At 37.6% G+C, this 18,928-nt stretch overlaps 1 protein-coding gene across 11 annotated transcripts in view; it reads left to right on the top strand.

Annotated features, from left to right (window-relative positions):
• Positions 1 to 18,928, top strand: part of afdna (afadin, adherens junction formation factor a) — a 119,435-nt gene that overhangs the window by 37,832 nt on the left and 62,675 nt on the right. For 10 of the 11 annotated variants that reach the window (XM_084433018.1, XM_084433017.1, XM_084433015.1 and 7 more), the window contains exons 2-3: positions 16,935 to 17,130; positions 17,828 to 17,940. In XM_084433018.1, the coding sequence (XP_084289144.1) occupies positions 16,935 to 17,130; positions 17,828 to 17,940 (309 nt within the window). The remainder of the gene's footprint in view (positions 1 to 16,934; positions 17,131 to 17,827; positions 17,941 to 18,928) is intronic. The other variant, XM_084433014.1, reaches the window with a different exon arrangement.

The raw sequence follows: 18,928 nt of genomic DNA, 5'->3' as shown, positions 1-18,928 counted from the left end.
AGTGAATTTAGTTGTGCAAATTGTAAAGATGCCTTTGTGGAGTAATTAAGAGATCTCACACCTCATTTTTGTTCCCTTGTCATTCTGTCAAACAATACTGTTCAAAAGTTTGGGGTCGGTATGAATTTAATACTTATATTCACAAGGACACATGACAGTAAAGACATTTATAATACTACAAAAGATTTCTGTATCAAAAAAATCAGCATAATAGAATGATTTCTATAGGATCATGTGACACTGAAGACTGGAGTAATGATGCTGAAAATTTAGCTTTGCCATCACAGGAATATGTTACATTTTAAACCGTTAAAATAGACGTTGAAATATTAGGCCTATTTCATAATTTCCTGTTTTTATGATGATCAACTTAATGCAGCCTTGGTGAGCATAAGAGACTTCTTTCAAAAACATTTAAAAAATCTTACTGACCCCAAACTTTTAAATGTTTATTTTTATTAAAAAAAATGAAATGTAAAAACCGCTAGACCACTAATCAACCAGTTGTTTAGTCACCCTTTTTGACCTGCTTAACCCTCCTTAGCTGTGAGTAGATGCTTTTGTGAGGCCTAGATTTCTGTGTTAAGGGTTTCAAAGTCCTTTTAAGCAACTTTTTGCATCACTGTTGTGCTTGTCTCATGCTTGCAGAATCCTTGCAAAAGCACAGCCCAAATGCATGGATTTACTCATCAGACCCGTAGGGTGGCGCCTTGGCCCTCAGGATGTGGCCATTCTGTGAACTTTCATCCATGTTTCCTGTGCGCTTTGTGTAGTCACACATGAGAAATGAGCTTGGCTTCGTTCTCACATCTCAGTCATGACTCTGTGCCCCTCATTGAATTCAAGCATCGAGCTTGGCCACAGGATCAGTGCCACTCTCTAGTATCCCAGCATGCACCAGGTCTTTTGTTTTTCTCCCCATGCCATTTATCCTGCATGACTGTGCTAACCAGCACATAGCTGAATGCGGTCTCCAAGGAGGAATAGCTCTGCGGATAGGCTTGACTGACTCTCTCGGAGATGTGCTGTCCACATTCCTGTTGGTAAATCAGTGGCCCTGAGATTCTCATTACCCTGCACCCTTAAAAATAAAGGTTCTTTTAGCATTGATGGTTCCATGAATGTCCATGGAATATTTCCCTTGTTCTTTATAGTGGAAAAAGGTTTTAGATAATTAAAATGTTCTTCAGACTAAGAAAAAAAAGAAAGGGTTCTTTTAAGAACTATTCACTGAAAGGTTCTTTGGGGAACCCATGGTTCTTCTATGGCATTTCTGGACCCTGTCTGTCTCGCTCTATTTCCAGTGGTTAAGAGTAACCCTTGACAAACCACTCCCAAACTGTCGACTGTATTGGGAAAGGAATGTGTAAGAGTTGGATTTACAACTATTCCTCCCTCTCTCGATCAGCATCACACGTACGTACCCCGCCCCCTCTCTTTCTTTCCCTCTTTTGAGAGAGACCGAAACCACTTTCTATCTTGTTGAGGATTCGGGGAGGGGTTGACTCATGCGGGGGGGATTTGGCAAGAAAGCAACAAGTGTTCGGCTTGAAAGAACCTCATTGTTCCTCTCCGTGGAGAGACTGTCCCTGGGTCAGCAGCCGTCAGCACTCAGCCCATCACACTGGAACGACTGTAAGCCTACTAGACGGGCTCCAAATCACCCCACTGATAACAGCTGCTGGGTCCCCACTGTAAACCAGGGCCCCGGCTCAGCGACTAATGGTGGTCATGCTCCTCGTGGGCGTATGTATTCAATGTCATCCGCGATCATTGGGTCTTGTTGAATGTTTGAGCTGACAGAGCCTGTTTTTGTGGTCAAACCAAGTTAAGGATGATTCTTGCTAAGCAGAAAAATCAGTGGATGTTTCCTGTCATTTTCTATGAAAGGAGTTGATGGTGATAACAGTGAGAAAAATTAAATGGATGAGTGGATTTTTTATTTATTTTTTACGATATTGGAATAAACTGACATTGGGATATTTCGTTTTTCTGTGATTTATTTCACCAGATGATTTGAATAGCTCTATTTGTAAAGAATTAATCATTCTAGGATGACTCAAGTGATTTTGTAGGAGAGTGCATCTGCATAGAAAGTAATAAACAAATTACAAGCATAGTTAAATGCAATAGAAAAAAGATACAAATGAAATGAGCAGAATGCTGGTGGTGGCTGGCCAAAAAAAAAAAAAAAAAAAAACTCCTGCGGGGGAAGATTTTTATATATTTTTAAAATGCTGTTTATTCTTGTGATGACGAATCATTTTAATATGCTGAGTTTGTGCTCAAGAAACATGTTTTCATGTTTGTGTGGTAATGTCTGATGGGGTTGAATCCAGATCCCACTGAACTGAGTTAATGCTGTGCAAGCACTGTGTTTTTATTGAACATGAGAACACGAGGCCATTATTGGATTCTTGACGTTGGAGGGGAAGGGATGCCCTGTTTCCAAAAATTGATGTCTGGTAGTGAATGTCCACTGATTAAAGATGCATCTCTCATCAAGCACTTCAACTCAAACATCGCACCTTCCTTCTTAGTAAGAATAGACAGCTAATTTAAATGGACACAAAGGAAAACAAGACAGTGAGTGATAGACATACAGTCAAGCATGTCGCAAATGTTATGTAAAGTTCCTTGGTCACAACTAGGGCTGGGATAAACGATTTTTTTTTTTTAAACGATTAATCTATTTTTTTTTTTTTTTTTTTTGATGCATCGATTAATCTAACGATTCATTTTTTCAGTCCGATTCGATTTCGATTATCTCCCCATTAATTGACTAATAGCAATTTATACATGTTGATTTACTTATCTGAATGAAAATAAAAACATGAATTCCTTAACATTGCAATATATGTTTATTGCTCTTGGTATGTCTTTAACAATCATTGATAAGACGCTCTCAGTAAGTATGGCAGCCTCCTGGGGGGTGCAGGGGGTTGTATTTTTCTTGCGAAAGTAATTTTCCACACTATTCTTCTTATCCCTGAAAACATAAAGTACACACACACACACACACACACACACACACACACACACACACACACACACACACACACACACACACATTAAAATAAATTTAATAATAAACCAACAACAAAGAAACACAATATACGATTTTTCTATGTATCCACCTCAGCCTACAGGCTATGCCCATTGATTAAATATCAACAAGTAGGCTAATCAAATCCTATGTGTGTAACATAAACGTCACTTGCGCAGTCACGGCATGACAGTGAACACAGTTACATGTAGGGACTATTACGGGCGTCAATATTCCGTTTAAAACCGGAATAGTCCTGGCATGTAACTGTGCTCACTGACCCATCGACGACAATCAATGAAGACATAACGTTACAACCATTTGTTGACTTAGGTTGATAAAGCGTGTCATTTCACACCTTGAATACACGACTATATTACATACGTAGTTACATAGTAATTAATAAAACAGAAAAAACATACACTGTAGCCTAAAACTTTAGGTGTCGACAACGTATTATAGCCTACTCCAACATCGAGTGCAAAGTGGGGAGTTGAAAAAAAACGTACGGTGCTCTGTCATCTGCAGCTGCTCCCGGGTGGCGCCTCTTCAGGTGCTGGTGCATTGCCGTGGTGCTAGAATGGAAGGCCATCTCCAGAAGACGACATATCACGGAATTGTTTCCTTTTAAATGAAAGAATTCCCATACTATAGAGGAACGAGTGCGTGCCGCCTTCTGAAAGTCTGAGGAGCCACTCATGTTGCTACTACTCTCCGGCGCCGCCAACTTTGTTTTAGGTCTGACGAATCGACACGCATATTTTGCGTCGATTACGTCGTATTTTGTCATCGATTACGTCGACGCGTTGTCCCAGCTCTAGTCACAACAACTCGTATTTACAGCTCATAATTTCCAGATTTCACTGGAAGTTTTCTACTTATTTTTTAAATATTTTTATCGACTGAATGATCGGCACTAAAGTACAGAACACCACAACCTGGTGACCATTCTTCTATCCCTTATTTGCATCAAATTTAAAATGCCGTCTATAGTCTGTTCCCAAACGTTTTTGCCAGTTTGTCCTTGTTGAATGGGTGGATAAGCGCAGCCCTACCTTCATCTCTGATTTTAAATAGACTACCGTGTGGAAATCATGGAGGAAGGGTGTGGTCAACCGTGCATTATTAACGCGGTTAACTCTTTATTCTCGCACGCGTCCTCAAGCTTTTAAACCGAACCGCGAGGAACGCTTGGGCCTAATCCTGCTACACAAACAAGCTGCTAATCAGATTTAACAGGGCTGTGTTTGGCTCCAAGCCACTCCCTTCTCAAACAGCTAGACCTGGATGAGGTGAAGGGAAAAATACCGTCTCCCTATTGGCTGAGCAAGCAAGCAGCTCTGAGATGATTGGCCAAGCTGGCCTGGCCTCATCTGCATGTAGTGGTGTTGTCATACTAGTCATGTGGTTGTTCTAAATCCTTTGTTAATAGAAAACAGCACACACAAGCATGTTATATTCTACGCTGACCCCAGAACGGTGTGTGTGAACGGGTCACATGCATCTAGAAGATTGTGGGGGGGAAAGTCCTAGGCAGTGTGTATGTGCTTGTCCATGTGTTTTCAGAGATTGGAGTGACAGATGGAGACCCAGATGTGTTATTCTGTTGCAAGAAAGTGTGACATTGGTCTTTCTAGCAGCTGAGTTTTTAGCCAAGGCTAACACAAACACACACACATACACACTTACAGTGTTTTAATATACGGAGGAACAGGTGGTCTCTGGTGTGCTGTCAGGACATTGCTATTGAGTCAGGCTGATTTGATAGATTAAGAGATTTGCTTTTTACGGAGATTATCCAAATTAATTGGTTAGTTAGCCCAACGTTTTCATGTCCTGAGGAAACAAAACTAATTACCACTTAGTTGGATTGACCAGTACACAAAACATGCTTTATCTTGCACAAAATTAGATTTTGTCACATGATGCACTGGGATATCAAGAATGCTTTTAGAAATAACATCACTTCCTGTGTAGGATTTTGTTTTCTTTCTCGCATTATTTTCTTATTTTTTTTATTTATTATTATTATTATTATTATTATTATTATATTATTATTATTATTATTATTATTATTAATTGTTGTTACGGATTATCTAAGTCAAGGCACCTTTATTTATATAGCGCTTTATACTAAACGGATTGTTTCAAAGCAGCTTTACAGTGATAACAGAGGAAAATGATGCATTTCGGCTGTTGTTCAGCTGAAGTCAGTTCAGTGTTGATTCAGGTCAGTTGTAAAGATCATCAATTATTAAATTAGTTCATTTCATCTATAAAGCAGTTCTGCAGCAACAGTGGCAAGGAACCCAAACACATCAGGTGACAGAATGAAAAAAAATAAAAAAGAAGCCCTTGGGATAAACCAGGCTCAGTCGGGGTGCCAGTTCTCCTCTGGCCAACAAACGAATAGTGTGTGATTATGATTCAGGCTGCATCACAAGTCAGAATTCAGGTCGCGATCGGTAGCATTCATTCCAATTAAATTATTATTCATTATTATATTATATTGATATTATTATTATTATTATTATTATTATTATTATTATTATTCAATAATAATTTTCTGTGCCATACTACAGAAGTACTAATCCTTTTTGTAATTATATAAAAGTTCAAACCTTTTATAATTATATAAAATAACAAAATAACCCATAAATTTGCCCACTCTTCCAACCCTAAAACCCGTCATTGTTTTGAATGGACCTATTTGTTTGCGTGGATAAACGCAAAAGAACATGAGACCCCATGGAAGACTGGTCAGTGGTCATGTGACTGGTGTGCGTTGGAGCGTGTCAGGGGGACACATACACACTCCTGCTAACAGCAGCTCAGACAGCATCAGGATTAGTCTTTCTTCCCGCCTGAATGCTGGTCCAATCAGCAGGAGTCTGCTCTGCCGCTCTGTTTATGAATTCTTTTCCCACTACTGCTGTGAATGAAATTAGGTGGAAAACACTTCTGTAGTGTTCTTAAAAACCTAATAATCCGCTATATATGACATGGATTTGACATGTACCCAGCATAATTCAGTCTTTTCTTTTTCTTTTCTTTATACATATATATGGGCTGCACGATTATCACAAAAATCATAATGGTCGATTATTCCCTTGAAATTGTAATTGCGATTTATAAATTACGATTATCACAATTTACATGGAATGATGTTTTGAATAGCTTTATGCCATTGTTTGAAGCCACTGCATGCCATATTGTTATATCAAAATAAACAAGCTGAAAACACTCTTCCTCAAAAACTTTTTTGTTTTGTTTTCTATAGCATTAAGCCTCAAATGTCCAAAAAATAATATATATATATATATATATATATATATATATATATATATATATATATATATATATATATATATATATATATATATATATATATATATATATATAAACCCTTAAGGTAAGCTGTAGAAAGAAAAACAACACATCTTAAGCAGACAGAATAATGTAAGTGAACTTTTTTTTTTTTTTTTTTGCGCCTTTAAACGATTACATAATTGTGGCATCCGTAATTGTAATCGCGATTACAAATTCGATTAATTGTGCAGCCCAGGGGCGGTTCTAAGGTCAGTGGATATTCGGGGCTTCAGCCCAAACTAAAATTGGGTATTTTTATTTAAAGGAATTAATTCATTATAAAAGCGATTTAAGGGAATAAAGAAAAAGAAAGGCTTATTGTATTAGTGAAATAATTTTAACTATTTGCAAATAATATTTTATTTTTAATTATACATGCATTCTCTCTAAATGAATCAAGAAAATTATAGCATATTTCCAATTCAAAAAGGCAAAAAAAAAAAAAGTTGAGTAATTTGTGTCACCGGATACTGTCGGTAGTTGAACATTTCTATTGTAAAACAGTCAAATGTTAAATGTTAATCTACTTACATTTTACCAGGCGTTCGTTCACTTCTTTAATCATTTTGACATTGATGAGCTAGACCGCTGAACTTTTAGTCATCCTAACAACAAACAGAGCGGTGCGTAATGGAGTGCATCAGAACAGCATCAAGAATATCTTATTTGCATCTTAAGTTTATTGCCAGTAATAATGACAGGTTTGCGAAAGTATAGAACTCGGTGAGCGCGCAAAACACATCTTCAGCACAGCGACTCATTTAAATGCCTCTGATTGGCCGATGCGTTCAACAGACATGTCTGTGATTGGCTATAATGCTCAACGCTGCAAAAGCACGTCGTAAGTACCTTTTAATGCAAAGGGAAAAATATAAATAAAACTGTAATATGCACTTTTCATGATAAGGTAATTGCGGCTGCTGTAATCTTATTTACATTTTGTTTTTCTGATTAATTGTTTTGCTCTATGAGAAAGACAAGGTAAAAAATATTCGGGGCTTTACTAAAAACATTCGGGGCTTAAGCCCCCTTAGCCCAGCCCTAGCGCCGCCCCTGGTGCAGCCTTATATATGGCTGAGATTGCGTGCGGTCCTAAAGTGAAAATTCACGAAAGTTTTCTAGAGTTCTTTCAGCTTTCTCTCTCAGGGCGGTGATATATGTAAGAGGTGTTGTTATCAGCGGCTCACTGTTCTGTGAGCGTCCCATCCACCGCAGGGGGTTAACAGCATCTTCACCACGAGCTCACGGCCAGACCTGCCAGCTGCCAGCAGGGCAAACCATGAGGATGCTTAAATATGTTTCTATTCTGGGATGCAAGCAGGCTGTTTATAGCTGGACATGGTCTAATTCCATCAGAAATTTACAGTCCTCTCTGGACCGAGTGGATAGTCTCGTTTAGCTCAGCATTTTACTTTAAGATGCTTGGACGCATAAAGAATTGATGGAGCTTGTAAAGTGTGAGGTTTAAAAATCTCAAGAATGGTTGGTGCTTTTACTGCGTCTGTAATTGAAGGTCTAAAACATTGAACGCAGGGTGATTTTTAAACTAGCTACTTGGCTTTGGCGTCATGGCTCATCTATACTGCATCTAACATTGCTTTATTGAATAATCTTGTCATTTTGTTGTGTATAGGGATATTAGTATGGGTTTACGTCTTAATGACTATTCATGTATGGCAAAAAAAGATCTTTATGGTCCTACAACTGCTGTGTCTGCAATAAAGCTTTGTTATCTCTGGCAGAAGCTGAATGGAGAAATGCTTACTAGGGATGCACCAATATTCAACTTTTTACCTATACCGATGTCTGATAATTAGGTTTATTAGGACTGATAACCAATATCATGGCCAATATTTTAAATATGTACACAGACTATTTTTTTTTAATCATTTATCTTGAATTTATGCTTTGATACATGAACACATTTTTAATCAGTTATAGAAAAGACCGAAACAGTTTAATAGCTTTATAAATTGGAATTATAAACTGAATATTGTTCGATTCTGTTGATTCAGACTGACGATAATGATAAAAAAGTAATAATATTGCCTGATGCCAATATAGTCACCTATATATTACAAATTCCCATTACTAACTAGATTGCACCCAAAAGCCTCAAGCCCAAAGTACTTCGGCCCTCCACGTTCTTCGCTCTGTAAGTGGGACGTTATTAGGGCTGCACAATATATCGAAATATCGCGATATGCATATCGCAACAGCTTGCAATAATATGGGTCATGAACAAAAGACAAAGACAAAATCACTCGCTGCTTTTGGCTGAATAACTTTTGTAGCTTTTATAAGAATCAGTATATATTTAATTCATACAGTGAAAACTAAGCAGTGTTTTATTTTTACATTTGATTATTCAGTTTCTGTTGTTTAATAAACCGTGGTTAAAATAACACTTCTTATGTTACAGTAAAACACTGCAATTCACTTTCAGAAGTTGTAGGGATGTTTTCTTGTCCAAAAATAATTTAAGATTTAATTTAAGTTTATTTTACACACTTTAAGCATTATCGTATCACATATCGAATTTCGCATTATTTAATTAGTTATCGCATATCACATTTTTCTTCAATATCGTGCAGCCCTAGACGTTATCTTCGTCATCAGGAGGGTCTGTGGACGTCTGTGCACACTGTCCGCGTGCAGCCCAAGAGTCCACTACGTGCATTAGTAGAAGAAGAGTGTGGCAAGAGCAATACAAAACAACACAATGTGCCAAGAACAGTAAACAAAGAAAGCATATAATTCTCCATTGTTTTTGGTCTGCGCTCATCACCGGTTGACTACACTTTAAAAGCTGTGCAGACACGACTGTGTGCGGGACACAGAAAATTACTTATTCCCTTTAGTTTTACAGGTGGAGTCATCCGTAAAAAGATAATCCCCCTCCAAATGCACACCTTTTTTTTTTTTTTTTTTTTAAACTAGTCGATCATTATCTTTTTGTCTTTAGAATATGGAAGATTCTTTGAGTCTTAGAATGTGGTGTCTTGGTTAGAGCTGTGTGTAAAAAGGGAAGTTCACTCAGAGTTTAGTGTTAATCAGGACAGTCCCACAGGCGCAGGGCTTTGGAGAATGATAACACACAAGTAGTGTCGGTTAAAACATGAAAGTAACAGAAGTCCTCTCACTCTCCATGACCCGACTTCACATACCAACTGTTCCAGCCTCTCTTCTCTACCCTCTGTTCCCATTCTCTGTCCATTTTTAATATATGGCCGCTCTCAAAGCAGCATCTTTCTGTTTCCTGCTCTCAGCTCTCTGTCACATTCGTTTAGGGCTCCTCGGAGAACTGAACAGTGCTGGTTTGATGTCAAATGGAACAGATGTGTCCACTTCGTCGTCCTCATTTTGTGTTGTTAGCCTTTGCATTTGCCTTTGGTTAATGTTTATCATGATTATTAGTTCAGACATTTTGCTAAATGTCTATGTGTGTGTTTGTGTGTGTGTGTGTGTGTATATATATATATATATATATATATATATATATATATATATATATATATATAATATTTTATTTATTAAATTTATTATTATTATTTGGGAAGTTGGAAGCAGCTAATATCAGGACTTTTTATTTTATTTTTCCAAATTAGTCTGTATATACATTTTCTATGCCAGGATACAGGCTGAGCAATTTCAATGACTAATTTTACAAAGTAAAATCTGTATCTCTAAATCTATGCTTCCCTTATAGTTTGTAGGCTCGGGTGATACTGGTTTCTTGCATATTAAGAAAAATAGTAGCTTTACTGGGTTATTTTTCTCTAGAAATGTCCATTTTGATTTACAAAACACTTTTTCGGTCCTCTTGTGCACAGCAGTTATGTTTTAGAAAAGCGCACACACGCTTACTTTTAAACCCGTGATTGTAGATCTGTCGCTTCGGGCTGTGGTCCTGTGGCGTTAATCTTCCTATGATGTCACATGTTTTGCATTTCCACACGCTTACCTCATCCATGGCTCATTGTTTAATCTGACAACTCTTTCACAGACTTGTGAATAAACCCTCACCCGGCCTCTGTGGAGTAAACCGGTTACTACATCCACCACACTGAATGAAGCATTATGGGTGTGTGTGAATCACTATACCAGAAACAGTGTTGTAATAGTTTCATAGATAGAAATGACTAATCGGGAGATGAATGTGGGTGGATATGTCACTGATAAACTAAGCTGAGGCTTCTTTGTCCAAATCACACATTCTGTCTTTGTTTGACTAGAATAAAAAGTAACTTACAGGGGTTGTAATTTTAATTTTTTACTAATAATAATTTATTTTTCATTTAGTTTCTAATTTTTAAATAAAATGTTAAATAAATGTATATGTTAATTATGATGTGAAGTGATGATTTTTAATTTTAAATAATACATTGATTTTTATTATGGACAATATTAAGTCTATACTATTTTGTTAAAAATATCAATAAAATAATGTCAAATCAAATTTGTGATGCTATAGTCTGTTTAGCTATCACAGCATTATAATGTACTGTATGAAATATGGATGTTGATATTATTTAATACTATGCATTTAAGATGATGTAATGAGAAAGTTGAATAGTTGAGATGAAGTAGTTCCTATAATCAGTTGTAGAATTCAGACACCTTTGTTATTAGCAACACCAGTGGCTGTTAAGTGAACTGCAACCAGCAACTTATTGCTCACACTCATGCACACATAACATACAAGAGACTGAACATGATTCAAGGCCCCGATACATTCACGGCAAAGTTCCTTTTCTTAGAAGTAAAAACAAGTTGGAAATACCTTTGCAGCGATATACTTTTAACAAACATCACAATGCCGTCCACGCGCTGAGAGCGATGTGTAAATATGTGCGGCGCGCTTTCCTCTCGATAACAAAATAAACACACAACAAAAATGACGAGAAAGCATCTGATCATAGCGATATGCACGTTTACATGAGCTCTGCAATTCACCGGCTTCATGTTGACAGATTAGGTCATTAAAATGACACTGTTATGATCATTTGAGACTATAGACTATATAGATCTGGCTATGTATGGCTGTAGTTTTAATTAACCCATAAGTCCTTTATGTAAAGATCAGTCTACAGGCTCTCATAGACAACATAGACAGGGAAAGGCTTGTTTTTTATGTTTCGTCACAAGCTGTTCACACATCGGCAATAAAAAAGTTTTTAATACATGAATATTCTTAAATATACCCCTTGAAACGACAGCCATTTTTGAATTGAGATTTGTATATATTATTTTAATGTTAGCCAAGCAATTTCTTTATTTTATTTGAGATCAGATGTATTTTATTTTGCTAAAATTTTTATTTAATATTATTTCGCAATAAAAAAATATATTTATACACTGCTCTGTTGATTTATACAGAAGCATGTTCGTTGTCCATCCTTGCTCCACCCTTCCTGTGACTTGTGTTGCATAGAACAATTGCCAACGCTAAACATGAAACCGCCTTTGCCTGAAATGTCACCTCTCAGATTTTGAAATAAAATGGGGTGTGATATGACATTGGACAGCTCTCTTTCCCTCAGACAGAACTAAAGGAGTCAGAGAAGGAAGAGGACAAACCTGCTCTCTCTCTCTCTCTCTCTCTCTCTCTGCGGTCCTGTTTTTCCTCTTCCTGTTCACTCATATTGGGTTGACATTCTTTAGCTTATCTCACTCTCCATCTCTCTCTGTCATTCCCCTCTCTCTCTCTCTCTCTCTGTACAGTATGTGTGTTTATAAGGCTTTAGAGTGTTGTTTACATAGTGTTTTGCTGCCTGTCTTCTGTAAACTCAGATGTAATTAGATGTTCAACTTCTGCTTTGGTCTTTCCTTATCTGATTAAGGACCGCTAAAGTCTAATTTTCTTTTGTTAAAGAGCAAAAGTTTGAATTTAGTGACCGTGGCGCTCTGTTGCTACGTTATTTCAATAGTTTGTTCTGCAGGCCCAGACGTTTTCTATGGGGGGTAAAATCAGCGAAACGCTCGTCTGGGTTAATGGTGTGGTCTGTCTCTGCGAGCGGGGTGTCCTGCTGACGTGGGGTTAACGCCGCCCCTCTGAACACACCACTGCATTAATCCAGGTCAGAGACCTGTTGAACACATTGATTTCCCCTGGGATCAGCCTCTGTCAGAGGTGAAAGGTGTGTACGCAGGAATGTGCTTTCTCTGCTTAACTGCATTTTTAAAACAACTTAATATGGCCCCCCTGACCTCTCTGGTACTTTACTAGGTTTTAATGATCTGGACATTTAAAGGGGACATATTGTATCCGGTTGTAACATTTTATATTTTTCTTTGAAGTCTACTTATAATGCTAATCAAGGTTTCTTGCACCATAAAGATTGAGATGACTATTTTTGACCCTCGTTCAGAACCTTAGAATTGAACAGCCTGTTTTTGCTACTGTACATTTAATACATATATGTAAGTAAGTGAACTCTGTTATGTTTGGCAGAAATGGATCACACTGTCATTCGTCTGAGCAGGAAAATTTGGCCATCTCATTTGTTAGTTGTTAAGACTTTTACTAAATTATCTAGTTCTTTCTTTGTTAATTTTTTACTACTAATAATTTATTTTTCATTTAGTTTCTAATTTTTAAATAAAATGTTAAATAAATGTATATGTTAATTATGATGTGAAGTGATGATTTTTTATTTTAAATAATACATTGATTTTTATTATGGACAATATTAAGTCTATACTATTTTGTTAAAAATATCAATAAAATAATGTCAAATCAAATTTGTGGTGCTAAAGTCTGTTTAGCTATCACAGCATTATAATGTACTGTATGAAATATGGATGTTGATATTATTTAATACTATGCATTTAAGATGATGTAATGAGAAAGTTGAATAGTTGAGATGAAGTAGTTCCTATAATCAATGAGGGACTGCTTTTCCAGAAATGGTGCTCTTAAAGGGATAAAAGGGACAGTGCAAAATTATGGTATAGTTTTTAGTGCTAAATGACAGCAAAAGTTGTCTAAAATCTGAAAATAGGTTGCATAAGCATGAAGTGATATGGTCCTGATATATTGTGCATCCCTACTTTTGTTTCAAAGGAGCAAGAAAATTATTGTTTTCCATGATTTTAACTCATTGAGGTAGTTCTGGCAGAGCAGACGTTAGGGGGATAGTTCACCCAAAAATGAAAATTCGGTCATAATTTACTCACCCTCAACACTGCTGAACACAAAACAAGATATTTTGAAGAATGTTGGTAACCGGACAGTTGACTTCGGCAATGGGGTCCATTTTGGTTACCAACATTCTTCAAATCAAAATATCATCTTTTGTGTTCAGCAGAAGAAAGAAACTCAACATGAGGGTGAGTAAATGATGACAGAATTTTCATTTTTGGGTGAACCATCCCTTTAAACTGATCACTACAGTAGCCGACCGAGGCCTGCTGGTGTTGCAAGTGATTAGTTTTTGTTTCTCTTTATGGAGATTGATAGGCAGGAGACAAGAACAGAGCAGAGCTGGGCTATTAGTATGCTAATTGCGCTCGAGCAGAGATGAACACTGACCCTGTGGTCTTCAGGGCCATTCTTGTATGTAGACGTCGCAGATGGATGCAGGCTGAAGTTGTTGACTCAGTCCTATCTCAATGGTCAGAACTGTCAGTTTGGGACATGGAAATGTTTAGTCATACACGGTGTGGTGAGCAGATTAGCCTGTTTGCATTCTCCACTTTTGTTTCATACTGAGGACAACCTTTTTTTTTGTAGCATACTGGTGAAGGCAAGCATCACTATTATTTTTGCTTATACAGGCTGATTTGAACAAGGTATTTTAGTGCAGATAAGCAGTGTAGAATTAAACTAACAATGCCAAAAATCATGTTTTTGATTCCTAGGGAATTCATAAAGTGATAAACGATGCCTTGAATGAAGTAGGCCTATCTTTGAATTATAGCATCTGCCACATGTAAATATAACAAGTTAGAAACCACATCATAGAAACCGCATTTTAATGCATATTTTTTAATCTGAAAATACTAAATCTTGTGTCGTTGTCACTAAACGCCACTTTCAGGGAAGATAAATGCTTTTAAAATGCTTTCTGATGTGTCAATTGGGAGGTGGCTGCAGTCCCCATGTGTTTTGAGTTATCCTGGGAGTGATCGTCAGGTCGGGTCGCCACAAGCTTGACCGAAATTCTCCACTGACATGTTTTATTATGCTTTTTCTCCACTTCGAGATAGACCTATGAGCTCATAAGCTTGTTGTTGTTAAACTGCCTGGTGATTTGCATGAAGGCTGTAATAACCTGTCGTCGCCCCCTGCTGGTATAATTTCACCATTTCTTATGTCAGCCACTTCCCTGCAAATGTAATTCTTTTTAAAAAATGTTTTATTGTGCCTGAAAGGATCTTTCAATGCATAGAGCGTTTTTTTTATCAAATGTGCAGTTTCCACCTCTGGAAAAAAGTAATGCGTGAAAAACTGGAGTTTAACCACCACTGAGGGACCCCGCTTCCCTGAATGGATCAGGTATCGTCAAGGTTTTTGGAATTTTTCAAATTCCACCTCTGATATTTTTCCAGTTGCTCCACACGTGTTTTTCCATATGCTGAAAGCGGTGACTGTTGACATATTTATGGTCCTCAGCAGACAAGCCTGATGATAGCCGCCTGGATGGAAGCTTCGACTCGACTTCAGAATTCCTTAAATTCAAATGGATAAGAGATGAAAGGTTGCTACTCGCCCCATAACTGATTTATGAGCTCCACGGCACAGTGCAGGGCTTCAGACTGTGCGTCCCTCTGTACGCATGATGATAAAGCTGGGATGAGTTTTCTCCAGCAGGGTTTAGAGTTCCAAGGTCGAAGGTGGGACGACGGGGGGCAAAGAGTCAGCCGTAGCTCTCATGTGTCTCCTTTTCATCAGCAAACCCTCTTACCATGCTTCAAAGACATTCTTGTGTGAAGCCGAAGAGTGTGTTCTGCTGTCTTCCTCTGTCTGTGTGTGTGCTAGATAATTGAACTCTATGAAGTCTAGCACAATCCAGCATGATTAACTGAACCGTTCTGGTTCTAAATCTGATCGATTTATAAAAAAAAAAAAAGTGATTAAGAAATGAAGTGATGTATAATTGTTATTTTATTTAAACAAAAATCATTTGATTTTATCGTGATTGTGTCTAGCAATGGCCCATAACTGGTAAATTCACTGTAATGCTAGTTGATTATTTCTTTATTAGGCCTTTTGTTACAGATGTAATCAAACCGGCTGAATTTTGGTGTACACACTAGACCTGACAGGAAACAACCCTTTGTGTTTTGAGGAAACACATGGTGACTCTCCTGACATTCATTGTTCTGGTTGCCATGGTGTTTGTTCTCTTGATGTTTGAAGACACACCTCTCGCACACACATTCACGTTTCAGGAATTAGAATCCCAAAATGTTTTCCCTTATCTGTGTTTTGTGTATTTATGAGCCTTTGTTTCCCTCCACTGCATAGGAGTCATTTTTCCTTCTTGCTTATTGAGGGCTTTGAGACATCAAGGCACCTTTTTTCTAAAGCAGCTATTGAAGAATATATAAAAAATAAAATAAAATATATATATATATCATATGTTTAATTAATTTATTATATATATTATATATATTCAAATCTTTATCTATATAAACTATTGGAAAGATCTTGAAAAAGTCAGGGAAATTCATTGGTCAAAAGGTGCTGCAACCTCAAATCCTTATGAATACTATGAAGTTCCTGCTGTTTTAACTAAGAAGTGTGTCATATTATAGGATTTCAATGCATTGCAACGGCTATTTCATGCCATTTTTATCTACTTTTCCTTTATGGTATAGAATAGATGCATTTGATTGTATGGCCTCATTATAGTTCAAATTTGACTGGGGCGTGTCTGTTCACACAAGTGTAATAGCATTCATTTCTGTGCTGGACAATTTGAATACATAGTTTTTTGTGGTTGTTGTTGCTAAATATAACTTCATGACCATGACCCTGAGGGTCCAGAAATCTCATCTGTAAGACACTGTGGCACACAAGCAGGCGTGTGTTCGGGTGTGTCCAGAAACGACAGCGTACAATGTGATTGAGTTGTGTATCCGGTGTGGTGTTGTTGCAGCTCATCGAGATGAGTGTAAAACACTCTTGATGCTCATATTGCTGTGGTATAATCAGACAATATTAGTGTAAGCTGATAGCCTGCTCCTCTATTATACAGACACAAAGGCTTCTTCAAGTACGTCTTCACTGTTGTCCTAAGGCTGCTGTCCTCTTGTCCCAGATACATCCTGCTCGGCCAGCTCAAATATCAGCCTCCGCTGCAGGTTACGAGTTTAATGTTGCCACACAGAGCTGCTCGTTTTTTCACACAACAGAGATGGTACAGATGTAGCCTACTGCTAGATTTAACCGCAGATGGGCAAGAGGTGATCTTTTGCGGCAGGCTGAATGTGAATCTGAATGGTGAAGGTGCTCTTTGAATGAGCGTTGAAACCGCACGAACTGATTGTTGTGTTCTTTTTCTTCTTTCAGGACTTGGAGTTCCATGGCGTGATGCGCTTTTACTTCCAGGACCGCGTGGCGGGGAACTTCGCCACAAAGTGTATCCGAGTGTCCAGCACGGCCACCACGCAGGATGTGATCGAGACGCTGGCAGAGAAGTTCAGACCCGACATGAGGATGCTGTCTTCTCCTAAATACTCCCTCTATGAGGTCCACGTCAGTGGCGGTGAGTCATGGGAACTTTTGTGGGAATTGTGACTTTTTACAATTAATAATTGTATTAATAATTTTTTTTAATGTTTTTGAAAGAATACTTGGCAAATGAAATCTCGATTTCATGTTGTTGTCACAATGTAGTTCATAAAACATTGCATGTAGTTGCATACTTTAAATTTTAGTTAATCTGGTTGCATTTGATGGCACATTTCATATTTGCTCTTCCTTTTATTTTTAGAAAACACTATAATATTGTTTTTGCGTATACGATATGTCAGGAAGACCTTTTTCACTGATTGGTGACTAAAAACTAAGTATTGTTGTTCTGTATAGCACTTTGGTCAGCCTTGGTTGTTTTAAAAATGTGCTTTATATATAAATATTGAATTGTAATATTGCATTGAATCCGATGTACTAGGTTCCGAGTTCTAGTCCATTCAATACATGTAACTATCTTCAAGTTTGCAGTAGATAAAATTATCTGTAATTCACAAAATATCTGTAAATAACACAACTTTAGGTTATTCACAAAACATGAGCAGAGCAAATTTCTGTAAACACTTTTAATCTTTTTTTATATATTTTTTTTATATCACATTCAATTAAATGCAATAATTAAGAAAAGAATGAGACCCATTTGGACTAGCCTAATTTTAAAGTCTATAGAGAGGTGAATTTCTGACTGGCATAATCTGTCTCTGTGACAGAAGAGAGGAAACTGGACTTGGACGAGAAACCACTGGTCGTGCAGCTGAACTGGAACAAAGACGACAGAGAGGGCCGCTTCGTTCTCAAGAACGAGAACGACATCATGCCCAAGGTGAGGAAACGTGGATGAGAGAGAGACCAGGCTGACTCCCTTTCACAGAGCTTGTTTCTTTGGTTTGTTCTGCTTGATCGCAGGAGCTGCAGATTTGTAATGATTCACTAAGGGTGTCTGTTTGTTCCTGTTGAGTTTTCTGCTCTTGGTTATGTTGGAACAGCTTTTTTAGTCCCCTGCTGTTCAGACGGCCCCTAAAACCATCTTCTCCGCAAGCCGGCCCATTGCACGTCAGTTAAAAACCCTCTCAGGACATACAAACGCACAGGCATCAGCAGACACTTCATTTCCTCGCTTAACTGGAGCAGATCAATTTTTTTTTTTTTTTGCTTTTACTCCGTCTGTCTCTCTCTCTCTTCACTTCAGTGGCTCTTAGTGTTGTGTGCAGCAATACTCCCCAAAGAGACATAAACTCAGAGCTAGGACTGTCTGAGTCTGCAAGACTGTGTGTGTTTAGGTGTGTGGGCGGTAGATCCCAACAATTTTCTGCGTTTTAGGCTGTTTTCACACTTGGTTTGATTGCTCAGTCCGAACTGAAGTTGGATTCCCCCCTCCAAAACGTGGTACTGTATGTTTGTAAGTCATCATCATAAGTGCTTGTGGCAACTGTTTACCACTAAAACTTGGTAACATCTCAGGATGAGAAGATGCCAGTGTCATGGTTTTATTATGCATTTAGCTATCTGCCTTATTTTTAACATAAGAGTGGATATGGTTTATGATAACTTGAATGTACGCGGCTTCCGGTGTCATTTGCTCATAGTTATTTTAGCTGTACAAAAACAGCCTGTTAGGCTGCTTAATATTGCAGACTGGTATATATTTTTTTTTATTATTATCTTAATCATAAACACACTGGTTTGTTACTCAAATAGCTTTACTGTTTACGGCACTTTGTTATTCTTGTGGTTAATCTATAACAGCTAATGACTCAAAAATCTCACACATCCACAGAAAATAACTAATTTGCACGTCGCAAAACAAGACG

This window comes from Rutilus rutilus, assembly GCF_951802725.1.
Source record: "Rutilus rutilus genome assembly, chromosome: 15".
Taxonomy (NCBI): domain Eukaryota; kingdom Metazoa; phylum Chordata; class Actinopteri; order Cypriniformes; family Leuciscidae; genus Rutilus; species Rutilus rutilus.
The sequence above is the reverse complement of the archived record's forward strand: the minus strand, read 5'-3'. Positions and strand labels throughout refer to the sequence as shown.